This window comes from Callithrix jacchus, chromosome 8, assembly GCF_049354715.1.
Source record: "Callithrix jacchus isolate 240 chromosome 8, calJac240_pri, whole genome shotgun sequence".
NCBI lineage: Eukaryota > Metazoa > Chordata > Mammalia > Primates > Cebidae > Callithrix > Callithrix jacchus.
The window spans coordinates 98,815,102-98,841,926 of NC_133509.1; the positions used below are offsets into that span (position 1 = coordinate 98,815,102).

Sequence of the window (26,825 nt, forward strand, 5' to 3'; positions counted from 1 at the left end):
TTTTCTTATACACTGACCTACCCTTCCCACCTTCAGTTAATCACTGATGATCCTTCAGTACCCTCACATTGAAATGCCTAAATTAGGTACAGTGGTAGATTCTTTGGAGAGCATGTCTTCTCAGTGATGTTCTAAATCAGTATATTTCTGCTTTTTGCCTAGGTCAATCAGCTCAAAATTTCCATGCAGTCAGTTTTACAGGAGTGGAAGATTTATGATCAACTCTATGATGAAGTGAATATGATGACAATCCGATTCTGGTACTGCATGGAACACAGCAAGCCTGTGGTGTTATCGTTGGAGGCCTTGAGATGCCAGGTGGAGAAGCTTCAGGTAAATTAACCAGAGCTTGGCACGGTGCATTATTGGCAGGAAATTACAAATGGGAGGAAGCACAGTAATGGGCATAATTGTGTTCGTGCCCTCCCACAGAGAAGAACAAGGCATATTAAATAGCCGTTTCAAAAGGATAACTGGAAATTCCGAAATAAGTCACATGAGCCAAATCAGGAAAACATTGTAAAGTGTTTGAATTTTGAATGGAAAATGTTGAATCTTCCTTTATTTTTCATGTTTATATTATTTCACAATTGAAGGTTTTGAGGGGGGCCTTTTTTAGTACCCCTAAGTGCTAAGTACTTAATATTACTTAGTACTTAAAAGTTCAGCCTCAAGTAAAGAATGCCTTCTTTACTGTTTTCTTCCCATCCCTAATAGTTTATCAGACTTCTATAAGATTTGAGTGTGTGTTATTGCTATATAGTGGCAAGTGTTGAGAAGTAGCCGGGCCATTGTGAAACTTATATTTCTTGTATGTCATCTTAGTCTTTGCAAGATGAAGCTGAGAGCAGTGAAGGGAGTTGGGAGAAACTCCAGGAGGTTATTGGCAAACTCAAAGGTCTCTGCCCCTCAGTTGCTGAAATAATTGAAGAGAAATGTCGAGATACTCATAAAAGGTATGCTTTAAGATATAATTTGAATGATAGATATCTTTATCTTAATGACTTGTGGTGAGTGAGGGGGCATAGGCACTGAAGAGTCTTCCTCATCCTCTGAGATGGCTGGTTTCCTATTCTGGTCTCTTCTGCTTTGATGGATCCAGTCTATGTAAGATTCTATGCCATGAGGACTGTGACATTCCTTGTACAAGTGTTTGGTATAATTAGTCTAGAAATGGCTTAATTATAGCCCCAGTGTACTTACTTACAGAGGTATAGACCAGATGTCAACTTCGATCTTAGAAACACCAAAGTCAGAGGCAGAAACAGACAAAGGGGTAGGCCAGATGGGCAGTCTGCAGGGGGTGTTCAGACATTACTGGAAACATTATAAGGTGGAAGAAAGGGGGTGTTAGAATATCTATTGGGGAGGGTGTTTGTGGTGTTGGAAGGAATTCTTTAATGAACTACTTATGGTAGGATATGAAAGCTCCCTTTAAGGAGTGTGGCCCTAGTTAATTGTAGGGCTTTTATTTTGATGAGTGGGATATAAAAGTTGGCCTCCAGCCAGTTGATTAGAGATAGGGATTAAGAGTTATGCTACTTTAAGTGTCCTTCTTTATTTTTCCTCTGTGCAGATTCAGCCTCTCTTGTAAATCACCTTTGAGCAAGTAATGAACAAGGGATTCCAAATTACGTACCTTGCAGTGGTGCCCTTAGTTCTTGATCCAGTTTTTATTTAAAGAGGGGGAGGAGAAAGACTAAGAGGAACCTTCAAATGCTTTTGACTCCACATACAGTACCAGGGCTGCCCTCAAAGCATATGGCAGGGCAGTCTGTTGCTAAAGGAACTCAGTTATTAAACTGCACTTGTTGGCACAAGAATATGTTGGGGCCAGGCGCGGTGGCTCATGCCTATAATCCCAGCACTTTGGGAGGCCGAGGCAGTTGGATCACGAGGTCAAGAGATCAAGACCATCCTGGTCAACAAGGTGAAACACCGTCTCTAGTAAAAAAATACAAAAATTAGCTGGGCATGGTGGTGCGCGCCTGTAGTCCCAGCTACTCGGGAGGCTGAGGCAGGAGAATTGCTTGAACCCAGGAGGCGGAGGTTGCTGTGAGCCGAGATCATGCCATTGCACTCCAGCCTGGGTAACAAGAGCAAAACTCCGTCTCAAAAAAAAAAAAAAAAAAGAATATGTTGGAAGACATGTTAAAAACATGCATAGGAAAAATACGGAATAATATAGTACCAAAGTGCTAACAGTAGTTACCTCTGGATAGATGAGATGTCAGGCATTTCTTAACTTTCTCATGGATTAGCAGGTAGGTAGGATAGATAGATAAAAAGAAAGACATACCTGGAGGGATTTTGTTTGCTTTTTGACAGTGACTATATGTTGTATTTATAACTAGGGAAATCTTATTTTAAAAAGATAGTTCTGATAAGATTTTTGAAATGCATAAAAGTAAAGCAGTGTGCTGTTTTCCACCTTTTATTCTTTTTTTTTTTTTGAGACAGAGTCTCGCTTTGTTGCTGGGCTGGAGTGCAGTGGTGTGATCTCGGCTTACTGCAACCTCCGCCTCCCAGATTCAAGCAATTCTCCTGCCTCAGCTTCCTGAGTAGCTGGGACTACAGGCATGTACAAACATGCCCAGCTAATTTTTGTATTTTTTTAGTAGAGACAGGGTTTCACCATATTGGCCAGGCTAGACTTGTCTCTAACTCCTGACCTTGTGATCTACCTGCCTCGGCCTCCCAAACTGCTGGAATTACAGGCGTGAGCCACCACACCCGGCCTTATTCTTGAACCAGTTAGCAGGGTTGAGGATATTGTGAAGCAAACATTCTCATGTATTTCATGTTAGAATGTAAATATGCTGCTTTCAGAAAGCACATTGACCATTTATTCCCATAATCTTACAAATATGTGCATCTTTATATTATTCGACTCTGTAATTCTCCCAGAAATCTAGTCTCAGGCTAATATCTTAAAATACAGGGGGAAAAAAAAAACCTTCTGAACACAACTGTATTTGACCATTATCATAATAGCAAAAATTGCAAATATCTTAACTATCCATACTAAACAGGAATTAAACTAAGGAAACAAACAAAAAAGAACCCTCAGGCCATTTGCAGACCATTTTTACAGCTTTTTAAAATGAGGTTTACTTATTTTCTTTTATTAATAACATTGGGAAAATGTTTTTTAAAAGTTAAATGGGCCAGGCACGATGGCTCATGCCTGTAATCCCAGCACTTGGGAGGCCAAGGTGGGCAGATCACTTGAGTCCAGGAGTTTAAGACCAGCCTAGGTAAAACCCCATCTCTACAAAAAAAAATACAAAAATTAGCCACACATGGTGGCACACACCTGTAGTCGTAGCTACTTGCAGGGGCTGAGGTGGGAGGATCACCTAGGCCCAGGAGGTCAAGGCTACAGTGAGCTGAGATCGTACCCCTGCACTCCAGCCTGGGCAATAGAGCAAGACCCTGTTTCGGGGGGGTGGGGGGAGGTTAAATGGGAAAGAAAGGCAAGATATTTCAGTCTATATATGGAATAATAAGACAATTTCCTTTATTTCCACTTTTATGTAAGGAACATTTGTATAAACAGAAAATAAATTTTATTCGATATAACTAGAATGTTAAAGCCTATTTAAAGATATCATATCTCTTTAAACTGGGAGCTTCTTTATGTGGAGACATTTTATTAGGCATACAGTTCAGTATTTTCTCCATCTTTGCCAAAAAGACATTCATAGGTGGGGCACCATGGCTCATGCCTAGAATCCCAACACTTTGGAAGGCTGAGGCAGGAGGATTGCTTGAGGTGGGAGAATTGCTTGAGCCGCAGAGTTTGAGGCCGTCATGGGCAGCATATCAAGACCCTGTCTCTACAGGGGGAAAAAAACGTTTGAGCTCCCTTTATCACTCCTCTCCCTTACAAAAAAGAGAGTGAAGCATGCAAGCCGGGTGTAGTGGCTCATGCCTGTAATACAAGCACTTTGGAGGCCAAGGTGGACGGATCACCTGAGGTCGGGAGTTCAAGACCAGCCTGACCAACATGGTGAAACCCCATCTTTATTTAAAAACCAAGTAAATAGCCTAATTTGGATTTATTTTATAGAATGGTTTCTATAATGGTGATGCCACTAATTTTAAAAAGCATTTAACAGTGTCTTCTTAATGCTCCATCTGCTAATAACTTACCAGTAGAGTGTGTACATTGTACTTTTGCTACAAGGGAAAGGAGAGAATGAGGGTCCTGTTATTTGTGTTGCACTGACAGGTGGACTCAGGTGAACCAAGCCATTGCAGACCAGTTGCAGAAGGCCCAGAGTCTGCTCCAGCTCTGGAAGGCCTATAGCAATGCTCATGGTGAAGCTGCTGCAAGGCTGAAGCAGCACGAAGCAAAGTTTCAACAGCTCGCAAACATCAGCATGTCTGGAAACAACCTGGCAGAGATCCTGCCCCCAGCCCTGCAGGACATAAAGGTGGGTACACAGCCCATTTGGAAAACCAGGGCAAGTCAGCCCAACAGACAGAGCCAGGACAAACAGCCATGACCTGGGGACCAGACAAACCACAGGGACAGAGAAGTCAGTCAGAACAGGTGCTGGGAGCCACCTCAACCAACAGGTGAGGCTGGGAGGACCAGGTGGTGGCTCAAAGGTGACATCCAGGCAGCAAATAGCTGGATCCAGGGGCATCTGATATCACCCTGTTCCAAGTCTGTGCTTTCTCTCTAGTGTTAAATCTCTTAAGGCAGAAGCTTCATATGAAGTCCGAAGGAAAAGAAAGTGTCTCAACTGATTGTGACCCTGTAGGAATAATACATGTTGTATCTCTTGTTTTAGCAGTAATCACAGACTTGGTGCCATGTTACTATGCCCTTTCTGTGGGTCTAGTAAATTTCAGACTATATTAAAGAGTTGTATAATTTCCTCTGTGGTGGTTTTTCTGTTACTGTTAATGAATGCCCAGAAAGTGAATACTCTTTAGTTCTGAACTGGGTGAACAGATGCATTTTGTATCTTCTGCTACTGTAGGTCAAATCAAAAAGTAGCAACCAGTTTAATTAGGTGAGAATCTAACAGATATGGTCAGTATTCCTAATTAACTTCCACCTGAGTTGTTTAAAAGAAAATAAAACAGAAATTTTATGCACACAGTATTTTCCAGAATAACCTTAAAATCAGCCTGCTTAATAAGATTCTATAGTTTTTGCACGTGAGTCCATTTATATTAGAAAGTCTAAGGCAGGAGTCAGAGTTGCATTTATTCTTGAAATGGTGGGAAAGCAGATACCTAAACTATTTGACAATTGAAGCAGAAAGCACATGAGTACCCAGGTTGTGTCCAGTTTCTATATTCTAGAAGCCTCAACTGTATTGGTCAGTAGTCACTTTTAGTTTTGAACTGACAATTTCAGTAAAGCACCAGCAATGTACATCATTTCAAGAAAGCTCAGCCTTTTTAGCTATTTAAAATAACTCATAACAAAAGGTCATGTCTACATTTTCAGGGCAAATATTATTTGATGGAGCAGCAGTGGGTAGGGAATTGTAGTATGAAAGGAGGAAGGTGTTTGCAATCTCTTTTGCTTCTGCAGGAGCTGCAGCATGATGTACAGAAGACAAAAGAAGCGTTTCTCCAAAATTCCACTGTCCTGGATCGACTCCCACAACCCGCAGAGTCCAGCACTCACATGCTCCTCCCGAGTCCCCTGCACTCCCTCCAGAGGGCTGCTTATTTGGAAAAGATGCTGCTTGTGAAAGCAAATGAATTTGAGGTTCATCTTTTCTTTCCATTCAAGTTTTAGTCTTGGACATTTACATTCCAGCCTCAATCCCTGGTATCCTTTGAAACAATAGCTGTTTCACTGAAGCTGCCCACAAATATATATGATTCTAGCTTCAATCACATGGGCAGACCTGAAGCAACCCTATGGAAGATGTTAGTTCTAGAAGTCATATGTGCATTATGCCCAGGCTGGAGTACAGTGGTACAATTAAAACTCAGTGCAGCCTCAACCTCCCAGATTCAGGTGATCCTCCTCTTCAGATTTCAGTTATTTGGATTTCTGAGTCAAATAATTGAGTCATAGAAATGGCTGCTTACAGCATGATGATTTTTGGTATCTTCATTCACTTTTTTTTTAAATTTGAGATAGACTCTTGCTCTGGCACCCAGGCTGGAGTGCAATGGCATAATCTTGTCTCACTGAAACCTCTGCCTCCCGGGTTGAAGCAATTCTGCCTCAGCCTCTTGAGTAGCTGGGACTACAGGCACCCACCACCATGCCTGGCTAATTTTTATATTTTTAGTAGAGATGGGATTTCACTGTGTTGGCCAGGCTGGTCTCGAACTCCTGGTGGCCTCAAGTGATCTGCCCACCTTGGCCTCCCAAAGTGCTGGAATTACGGGCATGAGCCAGTACTCTGGGCCTTCATTCACTTTTTATGAAACCTTTCATTTATGAGCTGTCAACAAGCTACACAGAAGGCCATGGAGCTCCAGTATCACTCTCAACACCAGCAGGAAAACAAACAAAAAAACCACATTTAACTAGTGGGACTGAGGGACAGAGTGCCTACTGACTGTCCTCTCTGTGGTCCCCTCAAGCAGGTGATCTGCCCATTTGGAAAGGCTCAAAGGCACTGAGTGAAAAATCAGGGGGCTTCTGAATATTTATCTATGATTCTTGAGTTAATAGTGAGCTTCTGGGTGTCAAAAAACAACTTGAAATTTTTTTTTTTTCTTTTTGAGACAAGGAGACAATGTCTTACTCTGTTGCCCAGGCTGGAGTACAGTGGTACAATTAAAACTCAGTGCAGCCTCAACCTCCCAGGTTCAGGTGATCCTCCTGCTTCAGCCCCCACAAGTAGCTGGGAGCACAGGCATGTGCCACTGTGCTCAGCTATTATTTTTTTTTTTTTTTTTTTTTGTAGAGATAGGGTCTCCCTATGTTGCTCAAGCTGATCTTGAACTCCTGGGCTCAAGCGATCACCTTTCATTTCCAAAATGCTGGGATTACAGCCATAAGCCACCATGCCTGGCCAAAAACATCTTGAATTTTTAGCAGCTCCCAAGCCTGTGTTTAATTCTGTTTTATATGAACATGAAAATAATTTCTAATGAAAATTTCTCTTGTTCTAGTTTGTTCTCTCACAGTTTAAGGATTTTGGAGACCGGCTGGAATCTTTAAAAGGTCTTCTTATGCATGAAGAAGAGAATTTGGATAGACTTCACCAACAAGAAAAAGAAAATCCTGACTCATTCCTGGTATTGCCAATTTTTGTCTTTTATAAAAGCTTAGACTCACCATAGAGTTAAAAAAAATAAGCTGATTACTGTGAAGTTACAGAATGTTTCTATCTTAACTTTTTTTTTTTTTTTTTTGAGACAGAGTCTTGCTCTGCACTCTGTTACCCAGGCTGGAGTACAGTGGCAGAATTGCAGGTCACTGCAACCTCCACCTCCCAGGTTCAAGTGATTCTCCCGCTGCAGCCTCTTGAGTAGCCAGAACTACAGGCATGTGCCACCATGCCCGGCTAATTTTTGTGTTTTTTAGTAGAGACGAGGTTTTACCGTGTTGACCAGGGTGGTCTTGACATCAGGTGATCCGCCTAGCTTGGCCTCCCAAAGTGCTGGGATTACAGGCCTGAGCCACTGAGCACAGTCATTTTTATGCCATTCATTACCATCCTATTTCCCCTCAGGTCTAGAAAAAGTAGGATGACATAGGGATCTATTTTAGCAATATGTCAGAGTAATTTGTAGTAGATGTTTCTTCATAATTACTGTCAGGAAACCAAAACAATCTAGAAATGAGCTGTTGTGATTGAGTTTTTCTGGTTAGTTTAATATAAAAATAAAATAGTCTATTAAAATTATGCATTTTTCTTTTATTTACCTTAGTAAATTTAGTTTAGTAATCATGAGTCACTGAAAGAATTAAATAATTCTGGTCTTATAACTACTAGGAATCAACATTCATAACTTGGATCAGCAGTCAACAAACCGGCACACTGTCCACCACTAATTTTTTTCAGTAAAATTTTATTGGAACACAGCCATGCCCTTTCATTTACATATTGTCTATTATAGTGCTCACGATACAGGGCAGAGTTGCCTAGTTGCTACAGAGACCATATGGCCCACAAATGCCTAAAATATTTATGATGCGGCCTTTTACAGAAAAAGTTAGCTTATCCTGACCTAGATATTACAGCAGAGTTCTGTGGTGATAACTTCAACATTGTTAAGGATGTTTGCTTGACATATTGTCAGAGGCTGTTGTTGGATTATCTTTTTTAAAATGAAATTTTGATAAGTTTGCTTTCTTGTGGTGTAATGTTCTATCAAAATATGGGTGTTTAAGTCCCACGCTCTGCTAGGGTTATTTTAAAGATCAAATTTTCATCACTCTATGCTTGACCTGTTTGTTGAAGGTCAGGTTGTTAGCAGACTAAATGGGACTTAAAGGTCCAGAATTGGTTCTTTTTAAAAAGCCTATTTGGCCAGCCACTCCTAGGCTGGAGTGGCTCACACCTGTAATCCCAGCACTTCGGGAGCCTGAGACAGGTGGATCATCTAAGGTTAGAGTTTGAGACTAGCCTGGCCAACATGGTGAAACCCCGTCTCTACAAAAAGTACAAAAATGAGCTGGGTGTGGTGGCAGGCACCTGTAATTCCACCTACTCAGGAGGCTGAGGCAGGAGAATTGCTTGAACCTGGGAGGCAGAGGTTGTGGTGAGCCAAGATTGTGCCGTTGGACTCCAATCTGGGCAACAGAGTGAGACTCCATTCCAAAAAAACTAAATAAAAATTTAAAAGCCTATTTTCTGTGTTCTTCAGTGACAAATTCTGAGATCACTTTTTATTTCCTGGGCTATTTCGGGGCTGGCTGTGTGTGCAGGTTGGTATTCTAGAAGACACAGCATTGAGAGAGCTGAATTCAGGTCCCACTGTAATATTAGCAAGCTGTTTGACCGTGGGCAAGTCATTTTCCTGTTCAGGCTCTGGTTTTCCTTCATCTTTGAGATAAGGAGGGTTTTCTTGTCATCTAGATATCTTAGTGGCATCCAAAAACCTGTACTTTAATTTCTTAAAAATAGAATCATCTGCTGGCACTGACAGCCCAATCACCTGATATTGAACATTTGAATGAAGTGAGCCTCAAGCTCCCACTTAGTGACATAGCTGTGAAGACATTACAGAATATGAACCGGCAGTGGATTCGGGCCACGGCCACCGCACTGGAGCGCTGCAGGTTAGAGCATCTCTTCTCTAGTGTTTTTTCACTCCAGGTCAAACTAACGGCTTCAGCTTGGGAATGGCATTGTTAATATGGATGTGTTTTGTTTGTTTTAAACCTTTGTAGTGAGCTTCAGGGAATTGGATTGAATGAAAAGTTTCTTTGTTGCTGTGAAAAGTGGACCCAACTTTTGGAGAAGATAGAAGAGGCACTCAAAGTGGATGTGGCTAACAGCCTTCCGGAGCTTCTAGAGCAGCAGAAAACCTATGAGGTAAATCTGTGTTCTCTGCCACCCTTGAACTGCTCACCTGGGGCAGGAGTCAGGAAAAGATAGCTTTAAATAAAACACAGGAGGTGTGCCTATCAGTCTCTAAATACAGAATGTATATCGTTAAGCAAATTTAGTTGTCAATTGGTCATTTGTAAAATTATTGTACCTTTCATTCATTTTAGCATTTACTGCTCCATTTTATTAGGAACAGGACTCCTAGATTTTCTGCAGTGCATGGAAGCTTCTAGTACAACTTTGCTTCTGCAAAATGCAAACATTATGCCATTCCATCAAGAGCATAATAAAATACTTCAACTCATCTTTGCATTTTCACTCACTAATTCTCTATAGTATTAAAGTACCTGGTATAGTTATAACTGTAGCTTTAATGATTTCACAGGAGTTTCTCCATTGTTTATGCTGACATGTATGTGAAAACACTCGTGGTGGTTATAGGCAGATCCTGCATTTTTTGTTCTTTTTGGAGACAGAGTCTTCCTCTGTCATCTAGGCTGGAGTGCAGTGATGAAATTTCAGCTCACTGCAACTTCCACCTCCCAGGCTCAAGCAATTCTCATGCCTCAGCCTCCCGAATAGCTGGGACTACAGGCATGTGCCACTGCATCTGGCTAACTTTTGTATTTTTAGTAGAGATGGGTTTCACTATGTGGCCTGGCTAGTCTCAAACTTCTGACCTCAGGTGATCTGCTTGCCTCAGCCTCCCAAAATGCTGGGGTTGCAAACAACACATTTCAAAAGTGTGCAGATTAGTTCACTGCAACTTTTTAATGTAACTGATTGAAGTCTGTATTGCTACATTAAGATCATCCAATTAAAATGAAATCACCTCTGCCAAAAAGCTGTGTGGCCTTGGCTAAGTTATTGAGCATCTTTATACCTTAGTTTCCTCCTCTTCAAATGGATGTAATCATAGTGCTTTAGTCCTAAGGCTGAGAAATAAATACAACAACGCATGTTTTACATAGTGCCTACCAAATCGTAAATGCCCAACAAATGGGTATTAGATGTCATTATTATTAGACCTGTTTGCTTTTAAGAATATTTTCATAGGTGATGTTGATGTGATAGTTGAACATTTTTTGCAGTAGGTTCAAATAATATGAAAATCAATTATCCCTTATATCCTTTGTGAGCTTAGATTTTAATAGGAAATACAGGTTCCCAGATTCATAAAGTGAATTTTGCTAGCTGATATTTTCTGTTTGGACTCATATGCAGATGTTAGAAGCTGAAGTTTCCATAAACCAGACAATTGCTGATTCCTATGTCACCCAGTCCTTACAACTCCTGGACACAACAGAAATAGAGAACAGGTGAGCTATCTGGGGCTCATGAAGGTTGTGGGTGGATGGAAGGTAATACACTCAGGTGGCACAGGCTTTCTGCCATGTGAACCTTGAGCATGTTGGTGCCTTGTTGCCATGTTCGTTGACAGATCACCATAGGACCAGGCTTTTCACTGTGTCGTGGGACTAGATCTTTCTGGGTGACCATAGAAACATGTGACAGACACCTTTTCCCTGTGATAGGTGGATGGGGTTAGCAGCCCAGAAGCTTTGAAAAATGCCCACTTTGCAAGTATAGTTAACTAAGTTTGTACCCCAAATGATTCTTCTGTAGAATGTTTCCCTCTCTACCATCACCATGATGTTTTGTTACTTAAAAAATAATTTCTAAAAAATTAGTGTTCCTGGTGTTCCCAGCAGGTAGCTACATCCTGTAAGTATGAAAAACGGGCTTTCTCTCTGTGTTACGTATATGTGGGCTTAGGGTCACTGGGCAGTGCCTGTCAGGCTGAGCAGAGCCACTTCAACCAGTCTGCCGACGCTGAGTGAGTCTGCTCATGCAGCTGGTACACATGGCAGGCAGACAGCCTGGAGTAGCCCGAACACTTAAAGTACTTAAATACTTCTCTCAATGTCCTAATAGGTATGATTTTTCTTGCACATTACCACCCATACACCTTTGAATCTTCTTTCAGCATAACTAAGAAATATAAAGCCCATTCCACCATAGCACTGAAGTAATAAATTCAAACCAGTTTCAGGATGATAGCTAATTTCCATTTGATCTATACAGAAAAACATGACTTTCCCATAATAAATAGAAGGCCTTATTTCTCATGTGAAGAATATTATTTATCTAGAAAAGAACTGGTTGAGTAGTTGCAATAAAGCATGCTTTTTATTGCTAAAACTATGTAAAGTACACTCAAGTAATCAATACTGTTACAAAGTACCTGCCTGTTCATCTGGTTCCCATTGATCCAGTTTCTAGTTTTCCCTTCTGCATTTAGCATAATATATATTAAAACAGCCTCAGTTTGTTTAAGGGTATGGTTAGCATGCATGCTGGCAAAATACCGGGTTACGTGCAGATAGCTTCTGCCAAACTCAGTCTGCATGCTGCCCTTCCCAGAACTTTAATCATGTTTACACTGAATAATACTCAGGTTTTTAGAAGTTGGGATTTTTTTCATGAAAATTGTACTTATAAATAGTGAATCTGAGCTGCTATTACCCACTGATAGTTATTTTTTTCTACATGTTGATGTCGGGATTCTATAACCATTTGTTTTTCCCCAGACCAGAATTTATTTCAGAATTCTCAAAGCTGACAGATCGGTGGCAGAATGCCGTCCAGGGTGTTCGGCAGAGGAAGAGTGACATCGATGGGCTGGTGAGGCAGTGGCAGGATTTCACTACTTCTGTGGAGGACTTGCTCCGCTTCCTCACTGACACCAGCCACCTGCTATCTGCAGTGAAGGGCCAGGAGCACTTCAGCCTCAACCAAACCAGAAGTCTGATCCATGAGCTGAAGGTAGTGCATGCATCATAGCAGCATGAGAACCACAGATGGTCATTATTTGCAAGATGCTCATTCACCTTTCATTTAATGTTTTTGATGACAAAGTGATTCAAATGTGCTCTTCAGTGTGAGGCCAACAAGGTGCAGTCACCACACCCCACAGCCTGGTCCCTAGTATTGTGGGGTTGGAAACCCAGTATTACCCATTCATCCAGAAATAGTGGAAGCAGACGTCCCCTCTCTTGTCCAGGCTGGAGTGCCTGGTTCTCTTGGGCCATGAGAGGAGGCCCGGAGTTGAGATGGGTGAATAAATGGGGGAAGTTTAGGGTGACAGACTCACACCACCAGATTCTAAAACCACTGATGAATGTATAAATTGATGATTAGTATAGTAATGTACAGTAGAATTGTTTACTCTTGAAGGAAAAATTCAATGGGTATGAAAAAAATAGAATGAATAAGACCTACTATTTGCCAGGCACGGTGGCTCACGCCTGTAATCCCAGCACTTTGGGAGGTTGAAGTGGATGACGAGGTCAAGAGATTAAGACCATCCTGGTCAACATGCTGAAACCCCGTCTCTACTAAAAACACAAAAAATTAGCTGGGCATGGTGGCATGTGCCTGTAATCCCAGCTAGTCAGGAGGCTGAGGAAGGAGAATTGCCTGAACCCAGGAGGCAGAGGTTGCTGTGAGCCAAGATCGCGCCATTGCACTCCAGCCTGGGTAACAAGAGCGAAACTCCGTCTCAAAAAAAAAAAAGACCTACTATTTAATAGTAAGTAGGGTGGCTAGAGTCAATAATAATTATATATTTTAAAATAAAGAATGTAATTGGATTATTTGTAACTCAAAGGATAAATGCTTCAGGAGATGGATACCCCATTCTTCATGATGTGCTTATTTTATATTGCATGCCTGAATTAAAAAATCTCATGCACCCACAAACATTTTTTAAACTAATTTAAAAAAAATAAAAATAAGGGACAAATACATTCAGGCAACAAAGCTTTTCAAAAGAAACTTGCTGGATGAGCACAGGATTAGAGTAGGTGATTGGAATATCCCATGGAGCTATAGAGCCGCTCTTCACCTTAGAGAAGCCTGTCAACAACCACCACCCTCCTGCGATCCTGTGCAGCCCTCACTCATTATGCAGTCATTGCATTTTAAGTGGGTACCTGCTCTGTGCCTGTCACTGTCCTAAGTGCTGAGCTTATTCTGTGGATGGAGAGAAGACCTTCACTCTTAAAAGGGCAGACAAAGTAGTAACTAAACCAGAATAATTAGTCAGATAAATTAATAAATAGTATAATATCAGATTATAATATGACTTATGTAGATCATTAAAACAGGGCCAGTAAAGATGGGAATGTGTGGCTCCTTTAGATTGGGTTGTCTCTGGCCATGTGACTTTTAACCTGGAACTGAATAAGAAGGAGCCAGCCATGCAAGATCTAAGGAAAGAGCCTTTCAGACCAAGGGAGAGGCTTACTCCAAGTCCCCAGGATGAGAACAAGCTCAGCACAGCAGAGGAACAGCACAAAGGCCAGTGTGGCTGACACAGGGCTGGCAAGGCAGCAGTGGCAGGTGAACTAGAATGACAGGTGGGGAGAAGCATTTTGCAGGCCAGTGTGCTAGCTGGATTACCTGGTCTGGCTGGAACCACGGAGCCTTTGAAGTGTTTCGGCTGAGGAAGAGGGTAGCATGACACTGTTTGTTTCCTTTTTTTTGAGATGGAGTCTCACTCTTACCCAGGCTTGGAGCACAGTGGTGCAATCTCGGCTCACTGCAACCTCTACCTCCCAGGTTCAAGCGATTCTCGTGTCTCAGCCTCATGAATAGCTGGGATTACAGGTGTGCACCACCACGCCCAGCTGGTTTTTGTGTTTTTAGTAGAGATGGGTTTTCACCATGTTGGTCAGGCTTGTCTCGAACTCCTGAGCTCATCTTGGCCTCCCAAAGTGCTGGGATTACAGGCATGAACCACCATGCTCGGCCCCATGTTTTTTAAAGATTGCTCTGGCTGCTCCTGATTGTAGGGAAGCTAAAGGAAAACTGGGAATCCTACCTATCGCTGCATCGTGACACTCGTTATTCTGTCCTGTCGTTCTTGGGAGTGACTGGGGTTGGTGGTTCCTGCTTGGGATCTATCAGGCAGTTGCAGTCAGATGGTGACTGGGGCTGGCATCATCTGAAGCTTACTCACATGACTGATGCTTAGGCTGGAGTGACTTGGGCAGCAAGGAGCTGGCACAGTGGGGCTCCTCTCCTTGGGCATCATTCTCTATGGTCTTGCCATGTAGCGGCTTCTGGTGGCCAGACTTCTTATATGGTACCGTACCCATGGCTTTAGAGATGCTTATCAAAAGAACAAGCTGTATTGCTTTATAAACCCAGCCTCAGAAGTCACATACATCACTTCTGCCACGCTCTAATAATGAAGGCTGTCATATATGCCCACATGAGTTTGTGAGGAGGGGACAGAGGGGCCACAGTTTGATGAGGGTTGGTTCTAATCCCAACACTTTGAGAGGCTGAGGTGGGAAGATCCCTTGAGCCCACTTTAAGACCTGCCTGGACAACATAGTGAGACCCTTGTTTCTACAAAAAAAAAATTAAAAATTAGCCAGGCATGGTGGCATGCACCTGTACTCCCAACTGCTCAGGAGGCTGAGGCAGGAGGATCATACTTGAACCCAGGAGGTTGAGGCTGGAGTGAGCCATGGTTGCACCACTGCACTCTAGCCTGGATAACAGCAAGATACTGTCTTAAAAAAAAAAAAAAAGTTATCTTTGGAATTTAAATGATCCTTGGAGGCAGTCATCTTGAAAGAGTCTGTTTGGGTGTGGTTACATCTGGGTCTTCTTTTCTGCAATAAGATAATGAGGTAACGGGAAGGGAAAGAAAAAACAGTCACTTTCTGGGTCTTAGGGAGATAAAGGAACTTCTGTAGGAGACACAGGGCTGGGAGGGCAGAGAGACCCTGAGGCTTCTTCACTTCAGCATGTCAAAACACTGTATTTTGGAGTGTTGGTTTCTGAGTCTGGTAAAGGAAAAGCTAGATGAAGGATGACTGTGGGTTGAGGCTCAAGCATCTTGGTGAATAGTGTGCTGTTGACCAAGTTAGGGAAGACTAAGGGAGTAGCAGGTCTTCTCCAAGTGGCTCATTCACACAGCACAATATGTAGGAGAGACGCGCGTGGAGTGCCTGTGGTCCAGTTGCTGTTTCTCTTATTTGTGTCCTGCTCCTGAGGGTGCGTTTGGCTTTCCTCTTTTGGATATGGGTGATCTACAGGCTTCTCAGAAATGCCTTTTTAATTAGTGATGTTCTATTGATGTTGATCAGCGCCCATTTTGGAAAATGCCCACACACTGTCTCCCTCAAGAACTTTCAAGGTGAAGGAAATAATATTTACGTATTATTTATTTACTTATTTGTTTTAGAGACAGATACTCGCTGTGTCTCCTTGCTGGAGTGCAGTGGCGTGATCATAGCTCACTATAACCTCAAACTTCTGGACTCAACCAGTCCTCCCAACTCAGCTTCCTGAGAAGCTGGGACTACAGGAACTCACCACCATGACCAGACAGGAAAACATTTTTAGAACAGACAAAAACTATTTAATTTTTTCCCGGAAACCAAATGCCTTTAGAAGTATGAATCAATTTTAAAGTTTTTACTTCATTTTTGTGTTATAAATGCCTAGTTTCAGCCTCTTTAAAGAATGCCCATGTAGCCAGGTGTGGTGGCAAATCTCTTAAAAAACAAGGCCTCAGCTACTCTCGGCACACTGCCTGTGGGTGGCCCTGCTCTGCAGGAGCAGTCACAGAGCTGTAACACTGCCTTTAAAAAATTTTTTTTTTTTTTTTTTTTTTTATAAAGACAGGGTTTCACCATGTTGGTCAGGCTGGTCTTGAACTCCTGACCTCAGGTGATCCGCCCGCCTTGGCCTCCAAAGTGTTTGGATTACAGGCATGAGCCACCAGGCCCGGCCATTTTTTAAAAATTTTTATTGTTTTGAGACAAAGTCTCACTCCATCACCCAGGCTGGAGTGCAGTGGCATGATCTTGGCTCCACCTCCAGGTTCGAGTGATTCTTGTGACTCAGTTTCCCAATTAGCTGGAATTACAGGCATGCACCACCATCCCTGGCTAAGTTTTGTATTTTTAGTAGAGATAGGGTTTCTCCATGTTGGCCAGGCTGGTCTTGACCTCCTGACCTCAATTGATCTGTCCATCTTGGACTCCCAAAGTGCTGGGATTATAGTCATGAGCCATCCCACCAGGCCTAAAAAACTTGTTTTTAATTTTCAGAAAGTCTACATGATATATGGATGGAATTTGTTGTTGTTTTTGTTTTTTTGAGACAAAGTCTCACTTAGCCACCCAGGCTGGAGTGCAGTGGTGCATTCTCAGCTCACTGCAACCCCCGCTTCTCAGGTTCAAGAAATTCTCCATCAGCCCCCCGAGTAGCTGGGATTACAGGCATATGCCACCACATCAGGCTAATTTTTTTGTATTTTTAGTAGAGGTGGGGTTCCACCGTGTTGGCCAGGCTGGTCTCAAACTCCTGACCTCAGGTGATCTGCCCATCTCGACTTCCCAAAGGGCTGGGATTACAGGCTTGAGCCACTGTGCACGGCCTCAGATGGAATTTTTTAAAGCTGTCCCTTTGGGCACACATTGATGTATGTGTTTATGTACCCATAATAAGCTTAAGAAATGTATATTTTTTTGTATTTTACCCTTTCTTGTATTCACTCATTTTATATTTGTTTAGCATAATGTACATATCCTGCTCCTATGGGTTAGGAGTAAAGTGGCTTTGTCCCATGATCATGACCCAGTATTTGCTCTTGATTTCAGGTCTGATACTCCAGTCTCCAGTCTTTTTTTTTTGAGACAGAATCTTGCTCTGTCACCCAGGCTGGAGTGCAGTGGCTCAATCTCGGCTCACTGCAACTTCCGCCTCCTGGTTTCAAACGATTTTTCCGCCTCAGCCTCCCGAGTAGCTGTGACTACAGGTCCAGCCACTTTCTTAATACTCTTAGATCCGTTTACCTTGCAGACTTTTATCCTGTGATGTATACTTTTTTATTTCTCTATGCTTGTAATCATTATACTAAGAATCTTATCTCACCAGTCTTTGGAAATTATTTTAAGACCACCTCGCTTAGTTCTTTGCTTATCTACTCAATGTAAAATATTAGCTTTTGATGTGAGTGTGGGTATGTCCATTCTGACCCAATTTGTCTAATTTATATCTAGTTTAACACTTAAGGAAAGCTCTGAAGAAATATACACAGACACACATAATCACATTTTGAACACATCAAAAGCCTAAGCAAATTACTTTTTTTTTTCTTAGAATAAAAAAATTCATTTTCAAAGATGGCGAACCACCTATGCAGTAACCTTGGAAGCTGGAGAAAAGTTACTGCTCAGAACTAACCTGGAAACTAAAGAGTCGGTGGGTAGGAAAATCAGTCAACTTCAGGACAACTGGAATAACACAGAGCCCCCGCTGGCAGAGATGATTCACCAGTTCCAGAGCACTGTAGAGGTAAACTCACCACTTACTTTTCCATTCATGATATTCAAATTCAGTACATAAATTTTCATTCATGGTATAACAATGGAAATGATTTTAGGAAATTACAGTATCATGAGTTTCTAACTCAAGCTCTAATCCCTAAGACATGCCGGTTACTTAATGTGAAATGTTAATATAGCATTGCAAGAGCTTGATGTTTAGTATTTAAATACTTAAGATTCTACTAAGATTCTTACTTTTATGAAACAGGAAACATATTCTTATTCAATGGAAGTTCAATACATAAAATTAATGTTCCATATACAACTTGTCCTTGGGCATAGTATATGAAAATAAACAGGTGGCCTGGCATGGTGGTTCACACCTGTAATCCCAGCACTTTGAGAGGCCGAGGTGGACAGATCATCTGAGGTTGGGAGTTCAAGACCAGCCTCAATAACATGGAGAAACCCCGTCTGTACTTAAAAAATACAAAATCAGGTGGGCATGGTGGTGGGCACCTATAATCCCAGCTACTCAGGAGGCTGAGGCAGGAGAATCGCTTGAACCCGGGAGGCGGAGGTTGTGGTGAACTGAGATTGTGCCATTCCACTCCAGCCTGGGCAACACGAGTGAAACTCTGCGCCCCCACAGGAAAAAGAAAAAGAAAAGAAAAGAGACAGGAGTGCTTCATTTTTTGGCTATCATCAGAGAATGCACTTTTCCATATAAGTGAATTTTCCAAATAATTTATGATTATACATTTATATTTTGAGTCACTATTAGAAAAATCGTTATTGTTTGTTATACTAAGATACCAAGTTGTTCTCAAGGCCTCTAAATTGCTTTGAACCTATGGCCCTCCCTGAACTACTATGCTGTGAGTGCTGATATGGTTTTTATCATTTTTCTTTCTCTCCTGTTAATGTCAAGCTGTCCATTTTTACTTTTCCTTTCACCAGGCTCACTTAGTTTTTATAGCCCACTCCTCTCTCTAATCTGTTGTGTGTGCCAAAACTGAATAACCAAGCTTATCAGACATATTTTTCTGAATTAAGAGTAAATATATGCTGAGTTAGAGCTTGAGAATTTCTCCTGTGAATAAAGTACCTGAATTTTATTTGGTACATGGACTGTATGGAATTCATTAACTAGCAAACATTTGTTAAGCATCTGCCATATTCGTAAAGCATAATGCTAATTGCAAGTAACAGTTTGGTGGGAGAGATAAGAACTCATAGTTTTGCTTCTCCCTTTGCTTTCTCATTGAGTTCCAGATAGTTGATGCTGCTAGACAAGAGGCCTTCCCTTACGTGAGGGGTTACTATAGACTTAGGCCAACCCAACCAAGTATGTTTAGGTATCAGCTGTACTGAAGAATAGAGTAGTGGGTCACTATAGGTTTGTATAGTTTAGTGACGTCAGGAAAATAAATTTATCCTAATGAATCAAATATAAATACCCCACAGTTGAAAATGCAGGCAGCTTTTTGCTCAACAATATAAAGTTTGAAGAAAAGAGACAGTGGACCCTTGACATGGCTTTTTAACCCCAGAACCACAGGCTAGTCATTTTTCTCTGAGCTTTAGTTTTCCCATTTTAAATATGATAATACTTGTTTTAAACATGATAATACTTTCCCTGTCTATCTCCCAAGGTTATATAATTACAGTAAGTTAATAAAGTTGAAAATGCTTTGTAAAAAGGAAAGTGCTTTAAGCAGAAAGTGATAGTCAGCACAGTGGTGAGAAATGGAAAGTGAAAAGGTCACTAAAGCCAAGCTGTAGAAAAGAGAAGAGAGCCAGCAGAGGAGGGGGTGACAGTGGACAAGAAGACAAGGAAAGTGGCTGAGTGCTTATGTTCTATGGGGCTAGTATAGCATGTGCCAAAGACGGACAGTGCTAACAGTTCATCTGTACAGTAGCCTTTTAGATGTGAACTTTTCCAAAATTAAAGTAGATATCACATTGGCTAGATGAGAGGGATATGGGGAGGAAGGAAGAACTTTTTTTTTATTTTTATTTTTTGAGACGGAGTTTCGCTCTTGTTACCCAGGATGGAGTGCAATGGCACGATCTCGGCTCACCGCAACCTCCGCCTCCTGGGTTCAGGCAATTCTCCTGCCTCAGCCTCCTGAGTAGCTGGGATTATAGGCACGCGCCACCATGCCCAGCTAATTTTTTTGTATTTTTAGTAGAGATGGGGTTTCACCATGTTGACCAGGATGGTCTCAATCTCTTGACCTCGTGTTCCACCCGCCTCGGCCTCCCAAAGTGCTGGGATTACAGGTGTGAGCCACCGCACCCAGCCCTTTTTTTTTTGAGACAGTCTCGCTCTGTCACCAGATTGGAGTGCAGTGGCGCAATCTCGGCTCACTGCAGCCTCCACCTCCTGGGTTCAAGTGATTCTCGTGCCTCAGCCTCCCAAATAGCTGAGATTACAAGCAAGCACCACCACACCCAGCTAATTTTTGTATTTTTAGTAGAGACGGGTTTTGCCATGTTGGCCAGGATGGTCTCGAACTTTTGAGCTCACGTGATTCACCTTCCTCAGCCTCCCAAAATGCTGGAATTATAGGCATGAGCCACCATGCCCAGCCCAGAAGAACTGTTTTCAAGTAAAGGCTAGCCAGATGCTTGAAATGAGCCACAGGTAAAGCTACAAGGAGTCTCAAGTCATATTGGTGTTCCTTCTGCTTTTGGAGACCACAGTCTGCTCAAGACAAGGAACTGGGTGTCTGTGTGATTTATAAAAAACAAACTTAACAGAAAGATAATGTGGATTAAATGAGCTATTCTATTTCCACAATTCATTCTAAAGAGCAATGTACTTACCAGTTTTAATCTTGTTTTCAAATAGACCTGGGACCAGTGTGAAAAGAAAATCAAGGAGTTGAAAAGCAGGCTGCAAGTTTTAAAGGCACAAAGTGAAGATCCTCTTCCAGAGCTTCATGAGGACCTCCATAACGAAAAAGAGCTGATTAAGGTATTGAAATCCAGATAAGTGGCCAAGATAATCACTTAGCTGTTTTCTGAGTACTTTGAAGTGCTTCTTTGCCTATTTCTGTGTTGAAACTGAGTTTTCATTTTCAATTGGAAAATATTTTTCTGATTTGCTGTCTAACGTAGCATGCTGGTCTCTTAAAGAATTAGAATTGATGCTTTTTATGATTGTTGTTTGAAGATGAGAAAGACTTTTGCAAAAACTCACTTCTTAGGATCTTAGGAGTTTTCTCCTTCAGGTCCTCTTTCTGTCTGCTTCTCCTCTGTAATGTAAGATGTGGCCTCTGAGATTCCTGTAAAAGCTGTTACCTTATCAACTGTCCTTGTCTTTGAAATGAGAGTGAAGTATGACTAAAGAATTCATTTTTGAAAGTGAGTAGGTTGGGTTTTGCTTCAGTATAACATTTTTGTAAAACCGTCCAAACTATATTCTGCCTAGTGAATACCACACTAGCAAATATTCCTGGATATTTTATGCCTTTGCTGAAGACAAGGCAAACTTATGGATAGGAATTGGGGCCAGAAAAATCCCCAGGTCAGCAACTCTCTGCAACTTTGATGTTTAAAAACATTGACAGACTTGGAATGGTCCTTTCGTTTTTTTCTTTCTTCAGTGACTTTCAGGGATCAAATTGAAAAAATTAGGAAGAAATGAATAGTCTGATACTTCAAGTTGGACCAGAAACTAGTGTCTTTCTCCCTATGTCATTTTCTTTGTTGTAAAAATATCTAATATGCGGCCGGGCGCGGTGGCTCACGCCTGTAATTCCAGCACTTTGGGAGGCCGAGGCGGGTGGATCACGAGAAATCGAGACCATCCTGGTCAACATGGTGAAACCCCGTCTCCACTAAAAATACAAAAAATTAGCTGGGCACGGTGGCGTGTGCCTGTAATCCCAGCTACTCAGGAGGCTGAGGCAGGAGAATTGCCTGAACCCAGGAGGCGGAGGTTGCGGTAAGCCGAGATCGCGCCATTGCACTCCAGCCTGGGTAACAAGAGCGAAACTCGGTCTCAAAAAAAAAAAATACCTAATATGCTAAAAGGCATAATAAATGATGTGACAAGCTGGCATGATGCTATCACCTGGCTTAAAAAAAAAAAAATTACACACACAGTTCAAGTGTCCCGTATAATCCAACTTCTCCTCAGACGTGTCGGCAACCCTGGATTTGATGTTCATCATTCTTACACATTTCCTAATAATTTTAATTGATACATGTGTTTGTAGGTGTCAGTGTTTTTGTTTGTTTGTTTGATTTTGAGGTACAGGTTCTGGCTCTGTCTTCAAGGTTAGAGTGCAGTGGTGCATCTCAGGTCACTGCAACCCTTACTTCCCAAACTTTAAGCGATCTTTCTGCATCAGCCCTCTGAGTAGCTGGGACTACAGACACACACCACCATGCCCAGCTAATTTTGTATTTTTTGGAGAGATGGGGTTTTGTCATGTTTCCTAGACTGGTCTCAAACTCCTGTGCTCAAGCAATCCTCCTGCCTTGGCCTCCCAAAGTGCTAGAATTACAGGTGTTAGCCACCACGCCCAGCCTGCTGTCAATGAAATGTAGAATTGTTTTCTGTTTTGAAACTTTACATGGCTATGCATGGTGGTTTACAGCTATAATCCCACACTTCGGGAGGCTGCAGCAGGAAGATCCCTTGAGTCCAGCAGTTTGAAGTAGCCTGAGCAACAAAGCGAGACCCCATATGTACAAAGAAAAATTTTTTTAATTAGTTGGGTGTGGTGGCACATTCCTGTGATCCCAGCTGCTGGGGAGGCTGAGGTGGGAGGATCCTTTGAGCCCAGTAGATTGAGGAGTCATGAAGGCACCACTACACTTCACCCTGGGTGACAGAGTAAGACTGTCTCTAAAAAAAATAAAATAAAATACTTAAATTTTAAAACTTTATATAAGCAATACTACATATAGTGTACTTTTTTTTTTTTTTAATCTCCTGTTGCTCAGGCTGGAATACAATGGCACCATCTCGGCTCACTGCAACCTCCCTTACCCAGGTTCAAGCAATTCTCATGGCTCAGCTTCCCAAGTAGCTGGGGTTACAGGTGCAAGCCACCAGGCCCAGCTAATTTTTTTATTTTTAGTAGAGATAGGGTTTCGCCATGTTGGACAGGCTGGTCTTGAATGCCTGGCCTCAGGCAATCCGCCTGCCTCAGCCTCCCAAAGTGCTGGGATTGCAGGAGTGAGCCACCATGCCTGGCCTACAATGTGATATTTTTCCCTCATTATGATTTGGAGTCATAGATGTTGGTACCTAGTGCATATTCATTCTCACTGCTGTATAGTGTGCATTGTAGGAATATACAACAACTTACGTATCCCTTCTATAGTCACTTGGTATTGTCAGATTTTTTTTAACTTTTGCTAGTCCAACAGCTGTGAGTGAGATAGCGTCTCTTCATAGTTTGCTAGTCAGTTGCACTTTTTTTTCATGTTTGCCCTTTTGTGAATTACCTGTTTGTGCCTTTTACTGATTTTTTTCTGTTGGGCTATTTGTCTTTTTCTTACTGAGTTGAAGGAGCTGCTTATTTATTCCAAATTTTCCTTGAGTGTATACATTGCAAATGTCTATTCACATCTGAGAGCCTGTTTTTCCACTTTTCCCTTGGTGTTGCTGGCTCAACAAAAGATAATATTTTGTTATTTTAATGTAGATGCATTTGTCAGTATTTTCCTATATGATTTGTATTTTTGCTTCCTTTGCAAACTCTTCATACTAAAGTCATAAAATACATGCTTACAGTTTCCTCGAAAAGTTTTCAGTTTTTACTTTTGACATTCGCATCTTTATTGATTGAAGAATTGATTTTGGCATATTTTAAGTCTGTCATTCATTTTCTAAGTCTTGGTGCCTATTTATTGTCTAATGTCGAATATCAAATTTCCATATAGGCAGGATTCACTTCTCAGTTTTCTATTCTGTTCATTGGTCTGTTTATCTCAGCTTTAATATCAAACTATCTTGATTATTGCACTTTGTTGTAACACATCTTTATTTCAGGTGTGACGTGTACCCATACCTTTTCCTCTCACATTAGTTTGGATGTCCCTGGGTCTTTGATCTTCCATAACTTTGAGGAACAACAGCTTTTTAAACCATGAAAAGTTCTGATAAAAGTTTTAATTGAATTGCATTGAATTTATTTTTTATTTTTAAAGATGGGGTTTCTCCATGATGGTCAGGCTAGTCTTGAACTCCTGACCTCAGGTGATCCACCCACCTCAGCCTCCCAAAGTGTTAGGATTACAGGCGTGAACCACCATGCCTGGCAGAATTGCATTGAATTTATAGATTAATTTGAGTAAAATTGTTTAGTATTTCTGCTCATGAATGTGGTATATATTTCCCTTTGGTAATATGTAGTTGTTTTCACTAATGGTTTATAATTTTCTTTATTCTTGTTATAATTTTCTTTTCTTCTCTTCTCTTTTCTTTTTCTTTTTTTGAAATGGAGTTTTCTTCTTGTCACCCAGGCTGGAGTGCAGTGGCACGATCTTGGCTCACTGCAACTTTTTCCTCCCTGGTTCAAGGGATTCTCCTTCCTCAGCTTCCTGAGTAGCTGGGATTACAGGTGCCCATCACCATTCCCAGCTAATTTTTGTATTTTTAGTAGAAACAGGGTTTCACCATGTTGGCCAGGCAGGTTAACTCCTGACCTCAGGAGATCCACCTGCCTCGACCTCCCAAAAGTGCTAGGATTACAGGTGTGAGCCATCACGCGCGGCTTATTCTTGTTATCATTTTCTTCATCAGAAAAGATATACCTTTTGTTGGTTATTTCTTGGTTTGATATTTTTGAAGCTATTGAAAATACTGCCTTTTTCTAATTATATTTTATAACTGATTATTCCTGATGCCTAGAAATGCAGTTGGTTTTTGCAGATTTATGTTTAACATCTTGCTAAACTCTTATGTTAATTCCAATAATTAGCTTATGTATTTTGGGTGTCTAGGAGACTAACATCATCTGTCAATAATGACAGGGTTATTTTTGTTTCTTTCTTTCTTTTTCTTTTTTTTGAGACAGAGTTTTTGCTCTTGTTACCCAGGCTGGAGTGCAATGGCGCGATCTTGGCTCACTGCAACCTCTGCCTCCTGGGTTCAGGCAATTCTCCTGCCTCAGCCTCCTGAGCTAATTTTTTGTATTTTTAGTAGAGATGGGGTTTCACCATGTTGACCAGGATGGTCTCGATCTATTGACCTCGTGATCCACCCGCCTCGGCCTCCCAAAGTGCTGGGATTACTGGCTTGAGCCACTGTGCCTGACCTCTTTCTTCTTTTTCATATCCTTTTTTTTTTTTTTTTTTTTCCGATTTTTTCTACATGGGCCAATACCTCTAAAACATTATTAACCAGAAGTATTAATAGCTGACTCTTTCATGTCATTCTTCCATTTTAAAAGAAAATGATTCTAACATTTCACTATTAAGTGTGATATTTGCTGGTGGTGGGTCAGTTAGTGGCTTTATTAGGTTAACAGGATTTCTATCCCTAATTTTCAAAGTTTTTTTGTTTTTTTGTTTTTGAGTCAGAGTTTCACTCTTGTTACCCAGGCTGGAGTACAATGGCGTGATATTGGCTCACCGCAACCTCCGCCTCTTGGGTTCAAGCAATTCTCCTGCCTCAGTCTCCCAAGTAGCTGGGACTACAGGCGTGCACCACCATGCCCAGCTAATTTTTGTATTTTTAGTAGAGACGGGGTTTCACCGTGTTGACCAGGATGGTCTCGATCTCTTGACCTGGTAATCCACCCACCTCGGCCTCCCAAAGTGCTGGGATTTTCAGAGTTTTTATCATCCCTACCTCATTAGGTGTAGGGCAATGCTTTGGTAACAACAGAGAGAATTTGGAGTAGTGTTCTCAGCTGATACATAGTTTCCTTTCATAAAGTCTAGAAACCAGTGCAGAATGTGAAATGCAAACCTTGAGCAGCCATGGTTTTCCTCAAGTATCATCTCTCAGTTTCCAGTGGGAGCTTTTCAGCTTTCACAGTCTCAGCATCCTATTTATCAGTGGAAAGAATCAGGGAAAGGCAGAGATCATTGAGTTCATTCAACCCATGACCATATTCCAGAAAGATCCCAAGTAACCCAAAGATTGTCCAGATCCATGTGTTTCATCCCTGATTCACCTGGGGGAGATATGCTAGCCACTTGACCAATTTGAGCTTCACTTTCCTCCTCAACTCATATTCCTGGCTGGATGTGGTGGCTCACACCTGTAATCCTAGCACTTTGAGAGCCCAAAGCAGGCAGATAACCTGAGGTCAGCAGTTCAAGACCAGCCTGGCCAACATGGTTAAACCCCATCTCTACTTTTAAAAAAAAGACAAAAAATTATATTCCCTTCTAAGCACAACTGCAAAAAGAAAAACCGGGCATGGTGGCTCACACCTGTAATACCAGCATTTTGGGAGGCTGAGGTGGCCGGATCACCTAAGGTTAGGAGTTTAAGTCCAGCCTGGCCAATATAGTGAAACCTCGTCTCTGCTAAAAATACAAAAAAAAAGAAAAAAAAATTAGCTGCGTTTAGTGGCCGGCGGCTGCAATCCCAGCTACTCAGGAGGCTGAGGCAGGAGAATCCCTTGAACCCGAGAGAAGGAACGTGAGGCAAGAATGCGCCATTGCTCTCTATCCTGGGCAACAAGAGTGGAACTGAGTCTCAAAAAGTAAATAAATAAAATAAATTTTAAAAAATAGAAAGAAAAAAGATAAAAAAGAAAAATTATATTCCCACTACAGCCAAGTGGAGGAATGCAATTATTTCCTTACATATATGTTGTATGTATATTCTAACTTCACTATTATGAAAATTGCTACAGTGGACATCTGTGTTTCATTACACTCGTCCAAAGATTGAGTCCTTGGAACAATTTGGTTTTTAAATAATTTTTGTATAAGTAATATAGTCACATGGTTCAAAATTCAGAAGGTACAAAAGGCATCTGTGATAAATTTTTTTTTA

At 41.5% G+C, this 26,825-nt stretch overlaps 1 protein-coding gene across 8 annotated transcripts in view; it reads left to right on the plus strand.

Moving 5' to 3' along the window:
* The window catches only part of SYNE2 (spectrin repeat containing nuclear envelope protein 2), a 378,817-nt gene that overhangs the window by 308,286 nt on the left and 43,706 nt on the right, over positions 1-26,825 (plus strand). For all 8 annotated transcript variants that reach the window (XM_035260694.3, XM_035260695.3, XM_035260693.3 and 5 more), the window contains 11 exons: positions 163-333; positions 826-956; positions 4,235-4,439; positions 5,558-5,737; positions 7,105-7,230; positions 9,066-9,220; positions 9,332-9,476; positions 10,716-10,810; positions 12,083-12,317; positions 17,679-17,873; positions 20,703-20,828. In XM_035260694.3, the coding sequence (XP_035116585.3) occupies positions 163-333; positions 826-956; positions 4,235-4,439; positions 5,558-5,737; positions 7,105-7,230; positions 9,066-9,220; positions 9,332-9,476; positions 10,716-10,810; positions 12,083-12,317; positions 17,679-17,873; positions 20,703-20,828 (1,764 nt within the window). The remainder of the gene's footprint in view (positions 1-162; positions 334-825; positions 957-4,234; positions 4,440-5,557; positions 5,738-7,104; positions 7,231-9,065; positions 9,221-9,331; positions 9,477-10,715; positions 10,811-12,082; positions 12,318-17,678; positions 17,874-20,702; positions 20,829-26,825) is intronic.